Source organism: Pangasianodon hypophthalmus, chromosome 29 (assembly GCF_027358585.1).
Source record: "Pangasianodon hypophthalmus isolate fPanHyp1 chromosome 29, fPanHyp1.pri, whole genome shotgun sequence".
Classification (NCBI taxonomy): domain Eukaryota; kingdom Metazoa; phylum Chordata; class Actinopteri; order Siluriformes; family Pangasiidae; genus Pangasianodon; species Pangasianodon hypophthalmus.
In genome coordinates, this window is record NC_069738.1 from 3,413,631 (window position 1) to 3,434,468 (window position 20,838).

Here is a 20,838-nt window from a genome sequence, read left to right on the forward strand (position 1 = left end):
AGACAAAAGAAAGCAGCTGAGAAAGATTTCACATTTTATACTGAATTATTACATTATTTTTTTGCACACATACAGTGTGACCTACCTGTATATGACAGGTGTATGGGATATAATGCGTATAGAGTGTGGTATACTGTTTTTTTCTCTAAGCATAAAAAACTCTAGAGAATTTAGACAGGTGACGATGACACACACCTGAAAGCAAGAAAAGCTACACACATACAGGTGTTGCTTAATAGATCTCTTCTAAATACTGTCCATTTATTTAAATGCTGCACAAACACACACACACACACACACACACACAATATTTTACAGCTTAATAGTGTTGAAGAAATAAACTCTTCCTCCACTTTGCTTTAAAAGAGACATTTTATTTCTGCATGCAGCTGGACAGATCACATGTTCGAACCATATACTGTACAAACTGTTGCATGGCACAAGCACATACAGGACACACACACACACACACACACGTTACATACTTCAGGAACTCTTCTGTACTCACAATCTCTGCAGTCGGTGCAGCAGGGTGGGTTTAAGCTGAAAACACCATTAAAAGGATAAACACACACACACACACACAGGGGCAGTCTCGATTCTCAAGCACAGCTCATTTTTTCAGATTCACATCTTCAGTCTCAGTGATCAGGACAATTACATTTTTATGGCTTGTGTTTTAAACCCATACACACTGTATACAGTCAGAACGCAGATCGTCTTTCTCTCTCTCTCTCTCACACACACACACTCACATGGTTGCTCTGTATGTGTGTGTGAAGGCCCAAAATGTTATTATGTTATTACAGTTTTAGCGTCTATGGTATAACCTGTATGTCTTAGTAATAACATTAGTAATAACAAGTCTGGACCACAGTCCTAAGAGGAAAAAGACACTAAAGCAATAAAACACATACAGCAATTAAACACACATGTATTGCACAATGACATCAATAAATAAAAACACGTCCATTCAGTAAACATCACATATAAAATTAAACATGTTTACATTAAACTGAGTTCAACAAAATGTAAAAAATCGCCTCAGCACTTTGACTTGCTCGTGTCTGAGGCAGAGTTCATGCTAGCAAGCGACAGGTTCCTGGTGAGTTGCCTCTTGTGGACACGTCATGACTGTTAATGCTATCACGTGTGGGAGTCTCATGACACTAATGTTATCACTTTCTAATAAAAGAAAGAAACTTTTTTCCTCCATTTTTATCACCAAACACTGTGAGAACAGGAGAAACATCGGACAAAACGTCATCAGATTTGTATGAGGATTTGTTTCATTACAGCCTCATAACCATAACGAATTTAAGTTAAAACAGAAAAAAAATCTGTTTCTCTGTCGTGTCACTTGTTACTGTCGCTGGGATGAAGTCATAAACTCACACAGGAAATGAAATGTCACCTGTTGCTCTGTTGCTTGCTAGCGTGAGCTCAGGGTTCAGCTGAAAACACACTGATACATCTGATGAGATCGATTTTTTCCTCACGTAACCAGAAAACTCAAAGATGGACGCTCCGCCCCAGACTGTCCCTGATTGAGTGACACTGTGGATGATGGAGCTTCATTATTACATATGAGTCAATGACATATTCAATGAATGAAAATAAGGTGTCAAGGAAGAGACATATAAATCACCCTAAAACAGAAGGTGCACACCTATTGTCAGGAGTAACGAGATGGATTCAAGTGCGAGTTCAAGTGATGCTTTATTAAGTGAAGTGGTGTGAACTGGACAAACAGGGTTACTGTGGACGGGAAGTCGTGGGTGCGGAGAAGGCAGGCTTCCTCGGTAGCACTCGGCTGCAACGGAAGATAAACAGTCCAATAATCCAAAACTGAACGACAGTAATCCACCAGAGAGCAGGGAACCAGGAAACAGAGCTAACCACAGGTGCTGCACAGAACACAGACATGAAACAACCATCTGACAAAGACAAGACAAACACTGAGGCTTAAATAGATCAGTAAATGAGTAGCAGCTGAAACTAGTGAACTAATCAACGGTGGTACACAGAACAGCCAGAAGAGGCTGATGAACCCATGAACCGTGACACCTATTGCTTGAAGTTAGACCTAATATTCAGGTTCTAGGATCAATAATATAACCAATGAATTATAAAAAAATAAGGCATTGCGTTTATCAACACAGAGAAAAACCTATAAACCCCTCTAAAACAGAAAGTGCACTTAGAAACAGGGGTGTCCTGAAAAGGCTTTTCCAGTTATCATGGTGTCTCAGGCCTGCCTAAAAGTCAACATGTCTCTTCTGTAATTCACAATATGGTTGCAATGATACCAGGAGTTATTCACGTGTAGCAATCCGCTGAGTAAAACTGCTGAGCTTCCTCAGGCGTATTGAAGAGGAATGTCTCGTCCTCATGATGAACTCGTAGTCGTGCTGGATGAAGCAACTGGAATCGCACATTCTTCTGATACAGCAGCTGTTTGCCGTTTTTAAATGTGGCGCGCTTTCTGGCGAGATCGGCGGAGATGTCTGAATAGATTCTCAAAGTCGAGCCCTTGTATTTTGCCTCATTCTGTCTGGCCCATCTTAGCGCTTTCTCCTTCTCCTGCAATGTGTGAGAACATAGAGCCAGTGGCCGGGGAGCTCGACCTTCCTGTGGTTTTGGACCCAGTGATCGGTGTCCTCGTTCTAGCTCGGGAGGCTTTTCAAAACCTTCCTGACCCACGACTTCCATTAGCATCTCGGACACGAGCTTGACAGTAGACTGGCCTTTCTCGCTGTTTCTCTCTGGAACGTTTAAAATCCGGAGATTTGCTCTCCGTGACCGGTTTTCCAAGTCATCAACTCCATCCATAAGCGTCGCGTTTTGCTCTTGAAGAGTTTTGATAGCTTTTTCCGAAAACTTCCCGCTCGCGAGTGTCTCTGTGGCGCACAGGCGGGACTGAAAACTAGCCAATGTCTCTGTTAAAGCGTTCACCGATGTCTGAAGCGGCACCATGGCCTCTTGAATCAGAGCTGAGATTCTTCTTTTATCGAAGCTCGTTGCTTTGTTAACTCCGTTACTAGCTGGCTCATAGAGACTCCGTCGTTATCTGCAGGGATTTCTTCACATTTCCCTGCGCTAGCCATCGTTGCTAATTTGCTAGCTGTGCTGGTTGTCGTTGTTGGCGGGACATTTACTGCTGATTTGTTCTTGCTCATCTTGCTGTATCAGTGCGATTGCACTAAGCACTGTTTTTACACTTATAAAAACGTTTTGATTACTTAAATGACACTATTAAAGCATATACATCATCTAGCTCTAGCCTTTCTACATTCCACCTCTGAAACTTAATAACTTGCTTTTCCTCACTTTAGCATTTAGCAAAGTATTTGTCATTACTAATTACAGATTTGTACTGGCATATTACTTTTAGATTATTTAAATGATTTTTTGCACTTTTTTAAAAATTAGATATTAATTTAATATTAAATCTACATACTGTCACTGCTCTTATTTACTGCATTTTTTTTTTTTGTAATAATCTATTTTACTGTTTTATTTTTGGCCAACTTTTTTTTTTTTTTTTTTTACATCAGTCAGTAAAACACTTTGAGCTGCATTAGAAATGTATGAAAGGTGTTTTATAAATAACGTTCCTTGTTATTAGTATCACTTTGTTTTTGTTTTTTTTGTTTTTTTTGAGAATTTGAATTTCATAGAATAATTTTTAAAAGAAATGAACTTTTAGTTTTGGGGGGGGGGGCAAATATTTATAACATCATAATAACAATATTTAAACAATTTAAAAATGCTTGTATAATTTAGAAGTTGGCACACACCTTCAGGGTCTGATAGTTGTCCATTTCTAGTCTTTAAAGAAAGCATTTTACCTAAAATGGTGGAATGTAGATGAGCTCAGCAGCAGAGATCACAAACCTGCAGTCACAGTAAATAACAACAAACTCCTGTCGACCATCACACGCTTCAGGTGTCATAATGTAAACCCCAAGCACCTGTGAACAATGTGCCAAATAATTCAGATACAAAAAAGTAGGAAAGTATTAGTTAGTATTTGTTTAACTGTTAGATAATAATAATAATAATAATAATAATAATAATAATCATAGTAACAGATAGAAAAAGATGAAAATAAAAGGAATAATATTGATGATCTAATTATTAGTGCTGTTTGCAGCATTTATTTCTGAAATGTTGATAATGCATTTGGCTCAAAGTACGTGTCTGTGTGTGTGTGTGTGTGTGTGTGTGTAGTTTTGGCTCTAACCTGAGGGAGTTCCTGGTGCTGGAGTACGCCTCTGGACTCTTCTCTCATCACAGGTGAGACATCCATCTTCACATTACACACTCGACACTGTGCTTTACCTCCATCTACAACATACAGCACAAGCGTCCTTACAGCTGCATCACCTGATTCCACAACTGAACAAAGTGTGTGTGTGTTAAAAAGTTTCTTTTGTGGCTCCAATAATGTACTATAGGCACATTTAGTGCACTGTCTACCATGATGTAGTACCCAGTGTAGTGAGCATTCATAGCACATAGGAAAATATTTGGGATTCACCCATTTGTCCCGCTTTCCCTAAGAAACATATAATCAAGCTAAATATCAGTGCTAAGGGGCAGAAACATGTGGAAGTAAAGAAATATAATTCAGTTCACTTTTATTTGTGTAGCGCTTTTACCAATGGACGTTGTCACAAAGCAGCTTTACAGAAATGAATACATTCAGGATGTAAATTGTAAATGTCTGAATTTATCCCTAATGAGCGAGTCAGAGAGGCGGTGGAGAGGAAAAACTCCCTGAGACGACATGAGGAAGAAACCTGGAGAGGAACCAGACTCAGAAGGATATAATGCATCTGAATCATTACTGTATCTAATAAAATGATGATTTGTGCTTATTTTTCTCATTTTCACTCTCTGTGACTCTGTGTGTGTGTTAAAGACTCTGAGAATACTGAAAGTTTGAAGAATTAAACTTTTGATTAATATTTATACACGTTTATTACTATTGTATTAAAATAATATTTATACGTGTGTCACACTATTGTATTAAAAATATATCCTATTTATGACTTAAACACCTACGTGATGTGTACATCTGGCTCTGCTCTGTGTGTGTGTGTGTGTGTGTGTGTGTGTGTGTGTGTGTGTGTCAGTCTGTGGCAGCTAGCGGTGGATTATTTCGATCACTGCCCCGAGTTCGGCCGTGTTTATCTGGAGCTGCAGATGGAGAGAGTGCCGCTGGAGACGGAGCGCAAAGCGCTGAAGGTGCTCAGGATCTGTGAACAGAGACAGATGAACGAGCAAGGTACACACACACACACACACACACACACACACACACACAGAAAGATTGTGTGACTGCTGTAATCTGTAATTATCTGTTATGCTTATGGAATTGTAACTGTGTGTGTGTGTGTGTGTGTGTGTGTTGCAGTGCGCAGTATCTGTAAGATCATGGCTAAAAGGGCTCTCAGTAATAACAGACTGGGTTCTGCTCTCTCCTGGAGTATCAGAGCTAAAGACGCAGCCTTCGCCACACTCATCTCTGAGAGGTCTGTGTGTGTGTGTGTGTGTGTGTGTGTGTGTTTCAAAGAAACTTACTAAGTTTTCAAAATGTCTTTTTATTTTTTTTAACTGATGTCATCACTTCCCCGAAAGTTCAAGCAGAAAAGCTCTGTGGCTCCAATAATTAGCCAAAATATTACTGTATATATTTTAAATAATGAGCCTTATATTTAAATAGTTGTAGTATGTTTATAAAACACTTTTTAAAAATGATTTTATTTTGATTTACAGTTAAACAGTCCCTGAACTGCAATATATTTGAGAATCCCTGCTTCATGAAAGTCTTATACACTTATTTTATATCTTGTGCAATATTGTTTCAGTACAAAAACAGTGAACTTGAATGAACTTAAAAGTGTAATGTTACAGATCATTTTTATATATTATTCCAAAAAATATATATTTATATATATATATATCAATGAGTAGATAAATATATCCTCAGGACTCTGTGGGATTTTTACCTGCTGAGCCAAAATCTGCACAAACAAAGGCGTCTTTGTGCTAGAATTCATTTCCACTGCTGTATATTTTATTTCTGATCGCAACAGAAACACTTTCTCAGAGAACACTGATATATAATGCTGCTCAACAGTATAATAATTCAATGCTCTTTTTATTAGTATTTAATATTTCTGAGCTGCTGCATGTGCTGTGCAGGTTTCTGCAGGATTACTGCACACGCGGCTCGTTCTCTGATCTGGATCTGATCGATAACCTCGGACCTGCCATGCTCCTCAGCGACAGACTCACATTCCTCGGTATCTGCTGTGTGTGTGTGTGTGTGTGTGTGTGTAACGTTCCTCAGTTCTCTCCTTGTTTTAAAAAACTTTAGCATTGCACCTGAAAATCGCTTTTTTGGGTCTCATTATTTGAGTCTCATATACATATATATATGTGTGTGTGTGTGTGTGTGTGTGTGTGTGTGTAGGGAAGTACCGTGAGTTCCACCGGCTGTACGGAGAGAAGAAGTTCACAGAGGCAGCGAAGCTCCTGCTCTCCCTCATGACAGCAAAGATCGCTCCTCGCAGCTTCTGGATGACTCTGCTCATAGACGCCCTGCCCTTACTGGAGCAAAAAGAGGTATATACACACACACACACACACACACACACAGCACAGAGGTCAGGCACTGATGTTGGTGAGGAGGTCTGGGGTTCAGTCAGTGTTCCAGTTCATCCCAAAGGTGTTCAGTGGGGTTGAGGTCAGGGCTCTGTGCAGGACACTCGAGTTCTTCCACTCCAACCTTCACACACCATGTCTTCATGGAGCTCGCTTTGTGCACAGGGGCATTGTCATGCTGGAACAGGTTTGGGCCTCTTAGTTCCAGTGAAGGGAAATTGTAATGCCACAGCACACAGAGACTTTCTATACAATTGTGTGCTTCAGACTTTGTGGCACCAGTTTGGGGAAGAACCACATATAGCTGTGATGGTCAGGGGTGCACATACTTTTGCCATATAGCGTATCATGTATCCATGATTGTGTGACAGGAATTGAACACCGAGCAGCTCTCATTGTGAGGGTGAATAACAGCAGCTCAAGAACATCATGTGTTTGAGGATTATTTTCTACCCAATGAAAAAATTGTACACTTTAAATGTAATAAATAAAAAACTAGCTAATGTGGTTCAGTTGATGGCTCTGGTGCAGTGTGACTGAGTGAAACATGCTTCTGTGTGTGTGAGATCCTCATGTACATAAACTGTATGAACATTTCAATCACAGAAGTTAAATATAGACTTAAATGGGATATTTCCTGTGTTTAAAGCGTGAGGTTGACATGATGTTTGTATGGAATTGTTTTTTAGTAATCCCAGGTGTGTGTGTGTGTGTGTGTGTGTGTGTGTAGGTGATCTTTTCAGTGGATCAGACCCATGAACTCATGTTCTGTCTGGAAGAGCTGACCTCTGACAACAGCAAGCTCCAACCAGAGCGTCTAGCACAGGTATAACACACACACACACACACGCACACACGTTCTTGTTTTTCTCGAGGTTTTGATTCTGTCATAAATCATTTATTTCCCTGTTAATTTCATTATCAGCACAAACTGAAATGTACATGATGGAGCAATATGAAGAAAATATACTTTTATGATTGAAGTCATTTTCACGGTGGATGATGTGTGTCAGGTTATTTAACAACAGCGCATTTAAAACTCTTCACAAAGAAACAATTTAACAAAGGAAGAGGCACGTTGCTAAGTGTTTTATTCCTCTTACACCACAGCAATTTAACAAGGTTTAGAAATTTTATTAATTAAAAAAGAACCATTATAGATACTTTATCTGTTTATTGTAAAAATACAAGCTAAGTAAAAGTGAGTTACAGCTTTATCTCTGACTGTTACAAAGCGCTGACACTGGAGACTCCTTCCTTAAATGTTAAATAAACATCTCCTTACAGAAAACTTCACCATATCAACAATTACACACATTTATTTCATCTGTTTATGTGGAGCGTCCGCTGTACACATTCCTGTGAATGAGCCGTTACTATAGAAACGATAACGTATTAGAACAAGGGCATTAATATAATCCTGTGATTTGCAGCTGCACTACTGTCAGAGCTGCTGTTCTAGAAAATTAATCACACCTTCTGACCAATCACAATCCAGAACTGAAGAAGCTCCATGGTATACAGTATATGCAATTTTGTGTGTTTCTGTTTTTCAGGATGATGATGTCGAGTCCACAAAGCTGGAGCTGCTGCGATTGGCTCTGGCGCGTAACCTGGCGATGGCCATCGTGAAGGAGGGAACAGTCGAGGCCTAAACACACTCACACACTCACACACTCCAGTTTCATTAATTCACACAAAGCCCTCACGTTATCTCACTGCACTGTATATAAAACTAAATGAATGAAATGTTTTGACAGTTTAATTAAAAAAGTTTTTGCAAAACCAGTAACAAAAGCTTTGTCTTGTTTCTCCAGATCCTTCACTGTGTGTAACAGATAATATATATTTTGTTGTTAGACACATTTATTTTGAATAACTTGAGAAATGAGTTTTATTGCTACAAAATTCATGGTAAATACATAAACTAAAAATACAGCAAAAATAATAATACTGTATGATGTAAATTATATTGTATTTATATATTCATTTCTTCAAAATGTACCGTATTTGATACCATCAAAAAAACAGGGATCAGCTATCAGAGAAAATGAAGAATATAGGTCTGATCCTGTAACAAAAGATCCAAATTATATTAAACCAAAGGACAAAGTGATAAACGTGACTTGTAGCGAGTCTCCTAGGAGCTTCCTCACATAAACTCCTCAGATGCCAAGTCCTGTGAGAATCCCACCAATGTCTTGAAACTGCTCCTGTTCATTTCAGCTCCATCTTCCACTGACTGGGTTCAGTTCCAATTCGTGTGGTTTTTCACCTGCTGTTCCAAATTATTCCCTCAGGTTTTCTCTGGGATTGAGGAAATTGTTGTAGAATTGTGTGTAGTCTAATCAAATCTAAAAGACAAATATCTGAATTAATAACCAAAAACTAGACTGTGGTAATTCATGATCAACAGCATGTAATCATCACTGCTGCAAGGAAAACATTATTATCTCCTGTTTATAATTCGTCGTCCAACATTTCTTCATTCTTATATAATATCTTTGTTAGAACGTTTAGCTAGAACAAATGAGAACTTTCACAAGATCTAACAGGAAAGTGAGCAGATATTTACCATCACATCACTGCTCTTATACAATCATAGACTGCTTTTTTTAAATAATGATCACTGCTGTGTGTTTGATCTCTCGGTCTACATGTGTATTTAAGTGCAGACTTTAAGAAAAAGCTGAGGAGAATTTTACAGGAATGACAGAAGACAGTGTGTGGAGGTGGAGTGCTGGAAGGAGTGTCAGAGTGAGTAAAGTAGCTGCTTACAGTAAATAAAATATTTGTAGCAGTGTGGCATTAAAGATGATCATTTGTAATTTGCATTTATGAGAGTTCAGAGGAAAGTCTGCTGCTTATCAGAAACAGGGAAAAGCCGAGATCATCTTATTCAGACAAAAGCAGCAGTATGAATTCAGAGACAGCAGGGTGTCACAAGGAGACGAGGTGTTCATTTACAATCACTCTCATACACTCAGTTGTGACAATCTGTAGACTTCATGTGAATTTTGAATCAATACCAAACAACATTAAAGCTAACTGTTAGAAAAAGTCTGACAACATAGAAAATAGTGAAATATAAACGAGTAATCTGATATTTACCAGAACTAAAAAGGTAATGCTAATGCACAAAATAATGCTAATCAGTCTTTTAATTTGTTTCAGAGTTTATCTAAAAATGATCATTACTCACATCAGTGTCTGTAGTTTGTAATGTTTATCATTCTTCAGAGCAGAGAGACACTTCATTCCTGAGTCTCCTAGATTATTCCCATACAGGTACAGGTCTCTCAGGTGTGAGGGGTTTGATCTCAGAGCTGAAGTCAGAGCAGCACAGCCTTCATCTGAGACACCACAATAACGCAACCTGCAGAGACACAATGACACACACTTCATCAACACAGTTTCATTTTGGTTTAAAACTTACTTTAAAGATGATGTGTGTGGGATTTTATTGTTCAGAATGACATGAGGATTTAATATCATCTGTTTATTCTAATTAACAATGTGCCTCGTTTATCAAGCTGGATATGAACAGGCTTGTGTGTAAATTGTTTGTATGAGTGTTTACACAAGAAATTTTATATTCACGAAAATCCTGTTAATTCGTATTCTACTCTTGCTCCTGAGTGTGTGTACATTTGTGCATAAGATGACGCCTTTATTTGTCACATCTACATTTTCTTTGCATTGCCCAGTTTGTTAGGAAGTTGGGGTCAGAGCGCAGAATCAGCCATGATACAGCGCCCCTGGAGCACAGAGGGTTAAGGGCCTTGCTAAAGAGCACAACCTTCTGATCAGTAACCCATAGATTTAACTGTTGCACCACCACTCACCCAAACTAACTAATGAAAACCTTGACTTGTTCAACTTCAAATCACATCATTTGCATGGATTACTGCAATTTTATATCTGGAATATACTGTTGAGTTTAAATTGCTTATCTTTAACGTGTTTACAGCGTTTAGCAGAATCCTTTATCCAGAGTGACTTATAGAAGTGCTTTGGAGTTTCTAGCAAAAAAACATCCTCATGTTGGTTCACTAGGTCAGGAACCAAGAGCACTATTGAGAAAATTTGTGAAAACCAGTGGTTTTATATTATTGGCATTTATAAAAAAAAATTTAAAAGTATGCCAATCCAGAAAAAAAAAATCACACCCAAAGTCATTAAAATAATACTTTGGGCATCGATAGGAGTGAAAACAACTGGAGTGGTTAGTGAACAACTGTGAAAGATGGCAGAAGGTCGTCAGTGGCCTCTGTTCCCCAGAGGGAAAAAAGGAAGTATGAGACTGATAAATTTACAGTCAAGTCCACTGGGCTGCTTCTGTAAAGCAGATATAGCAATATTTTATTTATTTAATTTTAGGCATTTAAAGTTGTATGACATTAACTTCTCATTTCAATTTACAAATTCTATATTTGAGATCATTTCCACCATTTCCCTTCTGCTATTAAACCTGCAGCTGCCACACAGTGGATGTAGTTTGTGTTCCAGGTGCACTTTGTGTGATTAGTTACAATGTTTTAGTCAATTTTACAGTAATTTTAGACACACTGAAGTCGCATCAAGTCACGTTTTGTGCTGCAGCTTCTCACATACGTACAGTCAGGTCCATAAATATTGGGACAGTGACACAGTTTTGGTAATTTTGCCTCTGTACACCACCACAATGGATTTGAAATGAAGCAGTCAAAATGTGATAGAAGCGTAGACTTTCAGCTTTAATTCAAGGGGTTTAACAAAAATATTGCATTAACCGTTTAGGAATTACAGCCATTTTTTTACAGAGTTCCTCCATTTTCACAGGCTCAAAAGTAATGGGACAATTGACTGATAAGCAGTTTCATGGCCAGCTGTGGCCTGTTTCCTCCTTATATCATGATAAATTAAGGAGATAAAAGGTCTGGAGCTGATTCCAAGTGTTGAATTTGCATTTGGTAGCTGTTCATGGGAACTCTCAATATGCCGTCCAAAGAGGTGTTGATGCAAGTGAAGGAGGCCATCATTAGGCTGAAAAAACCAAAACAGACCTATCAGAGAGATAGCAGAAACTTTAGGAGGGCCAAATCAACAATTTGGTACATTCTTAAAAAGAAGGAATGCACTGGCGAGCTCAGCAACACCAAAAGGCCTGGGAGACCACAGAAAACAACTAAAGTGGATGATTGCAGAATTCTTTTCTTATTGAAGGACAACCCCTTCACAACATCTAGCCAAGTCAGGAACACTCTGGAGGAGGTAGGCCTATCATTGTCAAAGTCTACAATCAAGAGCCACCTTCATGAATGTAAATACAGACGGTTTACCTCAAGATGCAAACCGCTGGTAACACTCAAGAACACAAAGGCCAGATTAGACTTTGCTAAAAAAAAAACCTCTAAAAAAAGCCTGACCAGTTCTGATGCAAGATTAACTTGTACCAGAATGATGAGAGGGGAGAAAAGTATGGAGAAGGAAAGGAAGGGCTCATGATCCAAAGCATACCACATCATCCGTCAAACATGTGGAGGCAGTGTTATGGCATGGGCATGTTTGGCTGCCAATGGAACTGGGTCACTGGGGTTTATTGATAATGTGACTGTTGATAGAAGTAGCAGGATGAATTCTGAAGTGTACAGAGCTATACTTCCTGTTCAGATTCAGTCAAATGCTGCAAAACTGATAGGACAGCGCTTCACAGTACAGATGGATAACAACCCAAAACATACTGTGAAAGCAGCCCAAGAGCTTGGAAATTAAATGTTCTTAAATGGCCGAGTCAGTCACCTGACCTCAACCCAACTGAGCTGCTTTTCACTTACTGAAGAAAAATCTGAAGTCAGAAAGACCCACAAACAAGCAGCAACTGAAGATGGCTGTAGTAAAGCCCTGGCAAATCATCTCAAGGGAGGAAACTCAGCATTTGGTGATGTCCATGGGGTCCAGACTTCAGGTAGTCATTGACTGCAAAGGATTTACCTCCAAGTAATAAAAATAATCCTAATATTTATGATTATATTAGTTTGTCCCATTACTTTTGAGCCTGTGAAAATGGAGGAACTCTGTAAAAAATGGCTGTAATTCCTAAACGGTTAATGCAATATTTTTGTTAAACCCCTTGAATTAAAGCTGAAAGTCTACGCTTCAGTCACATCTTGACTGCTTCATTTCAAATCCACTGTGGTTGTGTACAGAGGCAAAATTACCAAAACTGTGTAATTGTCCCAATATTTATGGACCTGACTGTACATCTGACCCAAAGACTATGTGACAAATCATCAGTGTGCAGTGAAATGAAACAATCTTCCTCCTCAGGACATTGATGATGAACCTAAAACCTCTGCTTCACTCTCACTATTAGAGAATGTGTCTTACTGAGGAGCAGGTCATGTGACTCTCAGAGAGATGATCTTACCTCAGTATCTCCAGTTTACAGTGAGGATTCTCCAGTAGAGCAGAGACACACTTCACTCCTGAGTCTCCTAGATTATTCTCAGACAGCTCCAGGTCTCTCAGGTTTGAGGGGTTTGATCTCAGTGCTGAAGCCAGAGCAGCACAGCCTTCATCTGAGACATCACACCTACGCAACCTGCAGAGACACAATGACACACACTTCATCAACACAGTTCCCTTTTGGTTTAAAGATGATGTGTGTGAGATTTTATTATTCAGAATGACATAAGGATTTAATATCATCTGTTTATTCTGATTAACAATGTGCCTCGTTTATCAAGCTGGATATGAACAGGTTTGTGTGTAAATTGTTTGTATGAGTGTTTACACAAGAAACTTTGTATTCATGAAAATCCTGTTAATTCGTGTTCTACTCTTGCTCCTGAGTGTGTGTACATTTGTGCATAAGACGATGCCTGTATTTGTCACATCTACATTTTCTTTGCGTTGCCCAGCTTGTTAGGAAGTTGGGGTCAGAGCGCAGGGTCAGTCATGATACAGCGCCCCTGGAGCACAGAGGGTTAAGGGCTTTGCTAAAGAGCACAACCTTCTGATCAGTAACCCATAGATTTAACTGTTGCACCACCACTCACCCAAACTAACTAATGAAAACCTTGTCTTGATCAACTTCAAATCATATCATTTGCATGGATTACTGCAAGTTTATATCTGGAATATACTGTTGAGTTTAAATTGCTTATCTTTAACGTGTTTACAGCGTTTAGCAGAATCCTTTATCCAGAGCGACTTATAGAAGTGCTTTGGAGTTTCTATCAAAAACACATCCTCAAGCTGGTGAGATTTATTTAATTTTTGACCTTTTAACGTCTATGACATTAATTTCTCATTTCAATTTACAAATTCTATATTTGAGATCATTTCCACCATTTCCCTTCTGCTATTAAACCTGCAGCTGCCACACAGTGGATGTAGTTCGTGTCCCAGGTGCACTTTGTGTGATTAGTTACAATGTTTTAGTAAATTTTATAGTAAATTTAGACACACTGCAGTCGCATCAAGTCACGTTTTGTGCTGAAGCTTTTCACATACGTACATCTGACCCAAAGACTCAACAGTGACAAATCATCAGTGTGCAGTGAAAAGAAACAATCTTCCTCCTCAGGACATTGATGATGAACCTAAAACCTCTGCTTCACTCTCACTATTAGAGAATGTGTCTTACTGAGGAGCAGGTCATGTGACTCTCAGAGAGATGATCTTACCACAGTATCTCCAGTTTACAGTGAGGATTCTCCAGTACAGCAGAGAGACACTTCACTCCTGAGTCTCCTAGATTATTCTGAGACAGCTCCAGATGTCTCAGGTGTGAGGGGTTTGATCTCAGAGCTGAAGCCAGAGCAGCACAGCCTTCATCTGAGACACCACAACCACGCAAGCTGGAGAGACACAATGACACACACTTCATCAACACAGTTTCATTTTAGTTTAAAACTTACTTTAAAGATGATGTGTGTGGGATTTTATTATTCAGAATGACATGAGGATTTAATATCATCTGTTTATTCTAATTAACAATGCACATCGTTTATCAAGCTGGATATGAACAGGTTTGTGTGTAAATTGTTTGTATGAGTGTTTACACAAGAAATTTTGTATTCACGAAAGTCCTGTTAATTCGTATTCTACTCTTGCTCCTGAGTGTGTGTACATTTGTGCATAAGAGGACGCCTTTATTTGTCACATCTACATTTTCTTTGCGTTGCCCAGCTTGTTAGGAAGTTGGGGTCAGAGCGCAGGGTCAGCCATGATACAGCGCCCCTGGAGCACAGAGGGTTAAGGGCCTTGCTAAAGAGCACAACCTTCTGATCAGTAACCCATAGATTTAACTGTTGCACCAACACTCACCCAAACTAACTAATGACTTGATCAACTTCAAATCAGATCATTTGCATGGATTACTGCAAGTTTATATCTGGAATATACTGTTGAGTTTAAATTGCTTATCTTTAACGTGTTTAAAGCATTTAGCAGAACCCTTTATCCAGAGCGACTTATAGAAGTGCTTAGGAGTTTCTAGCAAAAACACATCCTCATGCTGGTTCACTAGGTCAGGAACCAAGAGCACTATTGACAACATTTGTCAAAACCAGTGGTTTTATATTATTGGCATTTATAAAAAATATTAAAAAGCATGCCAATCCAAACCAATGAATTAAAACATAAAACTAATCATTCAAGTACAAAGAAAATCAGACTTTCAGAGACTTTTGTAAATCCAGCAGAAAATTGGAGTTCGGTTTGGCTCACACAAACACTTACACACTGCTTTACTAAAAGATCGATAAATCACAAAGTCATTAAAATAATACTTTGGGCATCGATAGGAGTGAAAACAACTGGAGTGGTTAGCAAACAAGTGTCAAAGATGGCAGAAAGTCGTCAGTGGCCTCTGTTCCCCAGAGGGAAAAAAGGAAGTATGACACTGATAAATTTACAGTCAAGTCCACTGGGCTGCTTCTGTAAAGCAGATCTGGCAACCCTTTTCATAGCAGCTTGATTTTTAGTTAAAAATCAAATGTTTGATTTATTTAATTTTTGACCTTCTAACGTCTATGACATTAACTTCTCATTTTAATTTACAAATTCTATATTTGAGATCATTTCCACCATTTCCCTTCTGCCATTAAACCTGCAGCTGCCACACAGTGGATGTAGTTCGTGTCCCAGGTGCACTTTGTGTGATTAGTTACAATGTTTTAGTAAATTTTACAGTAATTGACATTGAAGTCGCATCAAGTCACGTTTGTGCTGCAGCTTCTCACATACACACATCTGACCCAAAGACTCTGTGACAAATCATCAGTGTGCAGTGAAAAGAAACAATCTTCCTCCTCAGGACATTGATGATGAACCTAAAACCTCTGCTTCACTCTCACTATTACAGAATGTGTCTTACTGAGGAGCAGGTCATGTGACTCTCAGAGAGATGATCTTACCTCAGTTTCACCAGTTTACAGTGAGGATTCTCCAGTAGAGCAGAGAGACACGTCCCACATGATTCTCCTAGTTTATTCTGACACAGATTCAGTTCTCTCAGGTGTGAGGGGTTTGATCTCAGAGCTGAAGTCAGAGCAGCACAGCCTTCATCTGAGACACCACAACTATGCAACCTACAGAAACGCAATGACACACACTTCATCAACACAGTTTCCTTTTGGTTTAAAACTTACATTAAAGATGATGTGTGTGGGATTTTATTATTTAGAAAGTCATGAGGATTTAATATCATCTGTTTATTCTAATTAACAATGCACCTCTTTATCAAGCTGGATATGAACAGGTTTGTGTGTAAAGTGTTTGTATGAGTGTTTACACAAGAAATTTTGTATTCACGTAAATCCTGTTAATTCATATTCTACTCTTGCTCCTGAGTGTAACAAAAATATTAAAAAGCATGCCAATCCAAACCCATAAATTAAAACAAATAAAACTAATCATTCAAGTGAGTACAAAGAAAATCAGTCTTTCAGAGACTTTTGTAAATCCAGCAGAAAATTGGAGTTCGGTTTGGCTCACACACACACTTACACACTGCTTTACTAAAAGTTCGATAAATCACAATCAAAGGCATTAAAATAATACTTTGGGCATCGATAGGAGTGAAAACAACTGGAGTGGTTAGCGAACAACTGTGAAAGATGGCAGAAGGTCGTCAGTGGCCTCTGTTCCCCAGAGGGAAAAAAGGAAGTATGAGACTGATAAATTTACAGTCAAGTCCACTGGGCTGCTTCTGTAAAGCAGATCTGGCAACCCTTTTCATAGTGGCTTGATTTATTTATTTGTTTTTTAAAGGTCTGTTTATTTAAAATTTTATAATAAGCAAAAAAAAAAAAGTCAAAAGAGACCAGAACAGTACAATATACACAGTCAGAACCCCAACATGACCCATCCCTCTACCCATCAGACATACATATGAATTACATTAAACAAAGACAAGAAGCAAAGAGAAATGAACAAACAAACAAACAAACAAACAAATAAATAAATAAAAACAAATAAACAGAAGGAGTAATTCCAATAATAATAATCAACATTAATATGTACAACAAGAATGCAGATAATTAAGCACAAAAAAAAAAAAAAAAAAAAAAAAAAAAAAAGGAAAAAAAAAAAGAACTATACTTTTTTTTTGGGATTGTATTCTCTATTTCATATTTTTTCAACAAATGACAAGAAGGGTTGCTAGATTGCATGAAATCTCTGGGTAGACCCCTGGAGAGAGTATCTTATTTTTTCTAGTTTAAGGTATTGCATGATCTCTCTAATCCAGTGAAAGAAAGTCAGAGGAAGGGGGTCTTTCCATTTAAACAGTATTAATCTTCTGGCAAGTAGTGTACAAAAGGCCAACAATTTACTGTTCTAACTGCTTAGGTGCATGTTTTGTGCAGTGACACCAAATAGAGCTATAAAAGGAGATGGAGCTATTGGCATTCCTATTATTTCTGAAAATGCATCAAAAATTCACTTCCAAAATTTATACAATCTTGGGCATGTCCAGAACATATGTAAAAGGCTTGCAGGTGCTTGCCTGCACCTATGGCACATGGGATCTAGCTCTGGTCTAAATTTAGATAACCTAACCTTTGACCAGTGAAGCCGACGTACAACCTTAAATTGTACCACATGGCGCTGATGTATAGATGATGAGTAAATCCGTTTAATAATTTTTTGCCAAGTTACATCAGAAATTTGTTCATTCAAATCTTTCTCCCATTCACTCTTTAAATGATCTAAATTGGTCAGGCTATGCTGATTCAGGAGGTTATAAATTTGACCTATAATTTGTTTTAGCTCCTTTCTTAGCTTAAAAATAGAATCTAATAAAGATGTAGGGGGATATAAAGGAAAACAACCAAAAAATGAAACCAAAAACTTTCGCACTTGCAGACATCTAAAAAAAAAATGGGACCCGGGAATCTTAAATCTATTAACGAGCTCCTCAAAGGATGCAGAATTGTTACTTATAAAGAGATTTTGTAATGTATGTATCCCATTCTTTACCCAGATATCAAAGGCTTTATCTATTATTGAAGGAGTAAACATGTGGTTTTTACACTGCAAAAACTCCTCATCTAGTCAAGACTTACAATCTTATTTCTAGCCATAAAATCTTATTGATTTTATTTTAAGAATAAAATACTATGCAAGAGCAGATCATGTAAGATTATTATGATTGTTTTAAGATTATTTAACTTTTTTTTCTTACTTAGTTAGCAAAGCTTAAAGTTAGTTATTTTACCTGCAAATTAAGCTTATTTACCATCACAGGCATCATTTGAGGCCTTGTATCTTTTAAGACTTTGTTTTAGCTGTAATAACTGGTTTTAAGGTTGCCCAGTAAAAAATGCTCAATAATCACACTTAGGACTTGTTCATTAGTATTATTTATTCCAAATGCTTGTTTTATGTCAACGCCAACACATTTATTTACAACCTAACAACAAATTATAAGACTCTGCAGTATTAAGTCACCACATTCTTTCCATTTATCCAGTAGGGTTTTTAATTTCCAGTTTTAAGTGCAATGACATCTTCCAGATTATATTTTGTCAATACATACACACTGTTTTTGAAACTGACTGGATAATATGACTTCGGATCGAGGAGCTTTTCAGCATCTATAAACTCTGTTGCCTGGTATTTTGAGAAGCAGCAAGTAATGATTTTGCTTTGGTTTTGCACGGCAACTACTGTGTGTTACAAGCGTCTTCAACTGAATAAATAATTGTTGACAATATGTATGTGTGATCTTGATTTTAATAACCTTGTTTTAAGTTTAAATGCTTTCTCATTTTAAGTCAGAATATATAATAATAATTCTTGAATTAAGAGGAATTATCTTATTTAGTAGCTCTAGTTTTAAGATATTTTCACACAAATTAAGATAAGCAAACTGTTTAAAAATTAATTAAAAAGCTAGTTTTAAGTTAATTAAACTAGATACACTGCTTGGAATAAGTGTTTTAATGCTTATTTTAAGACATTTTGTTCTTTTCTAATGCCTAGATATGTTTTCTTATTTCAAGAAATCTTACCAAGTGTAATTATCTTCTTAAATCATGAATTTGTTTCTTATATTTAGACAGTTATTTTTTGCAGTGTACTTAATGGTGCGCATAAGGAGAGGCTGCAAAGGGAAAACGATTTTCTAAATTGATTCCATATTCTTAGAGATTGTGTCACCACAGGATTAGAGGAGTAGTGAGAAGCAGGTTCATGCATTGGAAGTTCAGAACACAATAAAGAAAATAGGGAATAGGGTTTAAAGGAGAATTTCTCCAAACTAAGCCATTTAGGCTCATCAGGGCTATTACTGTCCCTCATCCACTAAGTCAGTCCTCTGATATTTGCTGCCCAGTAGTAAAATATAAAATTGGGAAGTGCCATGCCGCCTAGGGTACGAGGCTGTTGTAAAATACTTTTCCGAATCCGAGGGTTTTTATTATTCCAAATAAATGATGATATAATTTTATCTATGGAGTTGAAGAAATATTTAGTCAAAAAAATAGCAAGATTTTGAAACAAATATAGGTACTTAGGCAATACATTCATCTTGATGGTATTAATTCTTCCGCTCAGAGAGAGAGGCAGCAAACCCCAGCGTTTAATATCTTGTTTCAAAGCATCTATTAAGGGCAAGAAGTTAGCTTTGTAAAGGTCCTTATAATTATGTGTAGTCCAGATTGCCAAATATTTAATTTTTTTCCTAGTAACTCTGAAAGGAATAGAATTGAAAGGAATACGTGTAGCAGCTTCATTAATTGGCATTAACTCGCTTTTTTGAAGATTTATTTTGTAGCCAGATATCTTACTAAATCTTTCTAATATGTTCAATAATTTAGGGAGGCCCCGCAATGGTTCTGACAAATACAACAGCAAATCGTCAGCATAAAGTGAAATTCTACACTCTATATCCCCTCTACGAATTCCTTTAATAGTACTATCTTGCCGTATAGCTATGGCTAGTGGCTCGATTGCAATGGCAAACAGAATCGGAGACAGCCGGCAGCCCCGTCTGATGCCTCTTTGCAAACCAAACAAGGCAGACCGATTATTATTGGTGTGAACCGCTGCCATTGGGGAGGAATAAAGGATTTTAATCCATGATATAAAATTGGGCCCAAATCCAAATTTTTCTAGTGTGTGGAAAAGACAGTCCCACTTCACCCGATCAAAGGCCTTTTCAGCATCGAGCGATATTATAATCTCTGGTATGTCGGGTGGAGAGGGACCATACAAAATATTTATTTTTATAAAACCAGGCTGATCTGAAGAAATTATGGAGGGGGCGAGCACTTCAAGACGCCGGGCTAGCAGTTTTGCAAAGATTTTAACATCTGCGTTTAGAAGGGAGATCGGTCGATACGAGCTGCACTGAGAGGGACACTTATCTTTCTTCAGAGACAGAGAAATGGTCGCTTCACGCATAGTTGGAGGGAGAGAATTTGAAGACAGTGATTCTTTAAATACAGTAAGGAGCAAAGGGACCAATGTATCTGAAATTTTTTTTTAAATAACTCAGATGGAAAGCCATCTGGCCCCGGTGACTTGCCACACTGCATACTTCTAATTAGTGGTGCTTGCGAAGCAAGCTCACTATTATAATCTCGCATACTTATTATATTTTTATTATTATTGTTATTATTATTCGCCCTAAATTTGCCCCATAGAGATAACATGGGGATTTGGCCCATA

General features: G+C 37.8%; 1 protein-coding gene and 1 long non-coding RNA gene across 51 annotated transcripts in view; both read right to left on the bottom strand.

Annotated features, from left to right (window-relative positions):
- LOC113534414 (uncharacterized) overlaps positions 1-20,838 on the bottom strand; it is a 272,572-nt gene that overhangs the window by 96,070 nt on the left and 155,664 nt on the right. For 47 of the 50 annotated variants that reach the window (XM_053231328.1, XM_053231329.1, XM_053231326.1 and 44 more), the window contains 4 exons: positions 16,080-16,253; positions 14,346-14,519; positions 13,085-13,258; positions 9,878-10,051 (listed from right to left, as the gene is read on the bottom strand). In XM_053231328.1, the coding sequence (XP_053087303.1) occupies positions 9,878-10,051; positions 13,085-13,258; positions 14,346-14,519; positions 16,080-16,253 (696 nt within the window). The remainder of the gene's footprint in view (positions 1-9,877; positions 10,052-13,084; positions 13,259-14,345; positions 14,520-16,079; positions 16,254-20,838) is intronic. The other 3 variants (XM_053231334.1, XM_053231317.1, XM_053231350.1) reach the window with 2 other exon arrangements.
- Positions 3,723-6,645, bottom strand: LOC128317696 (uncharacterized). Its single transcript, XR_008301252.1, has 3 exons — positions 6,493-6,645; positions 4,247-4,350; positions 3,723-3,974 (listed from the first exon to the last, which is right to left on the bottom strand). It is a non-coding gene; the product is annotated as an uncharacterized LOC128317696 (long non-coding RNA).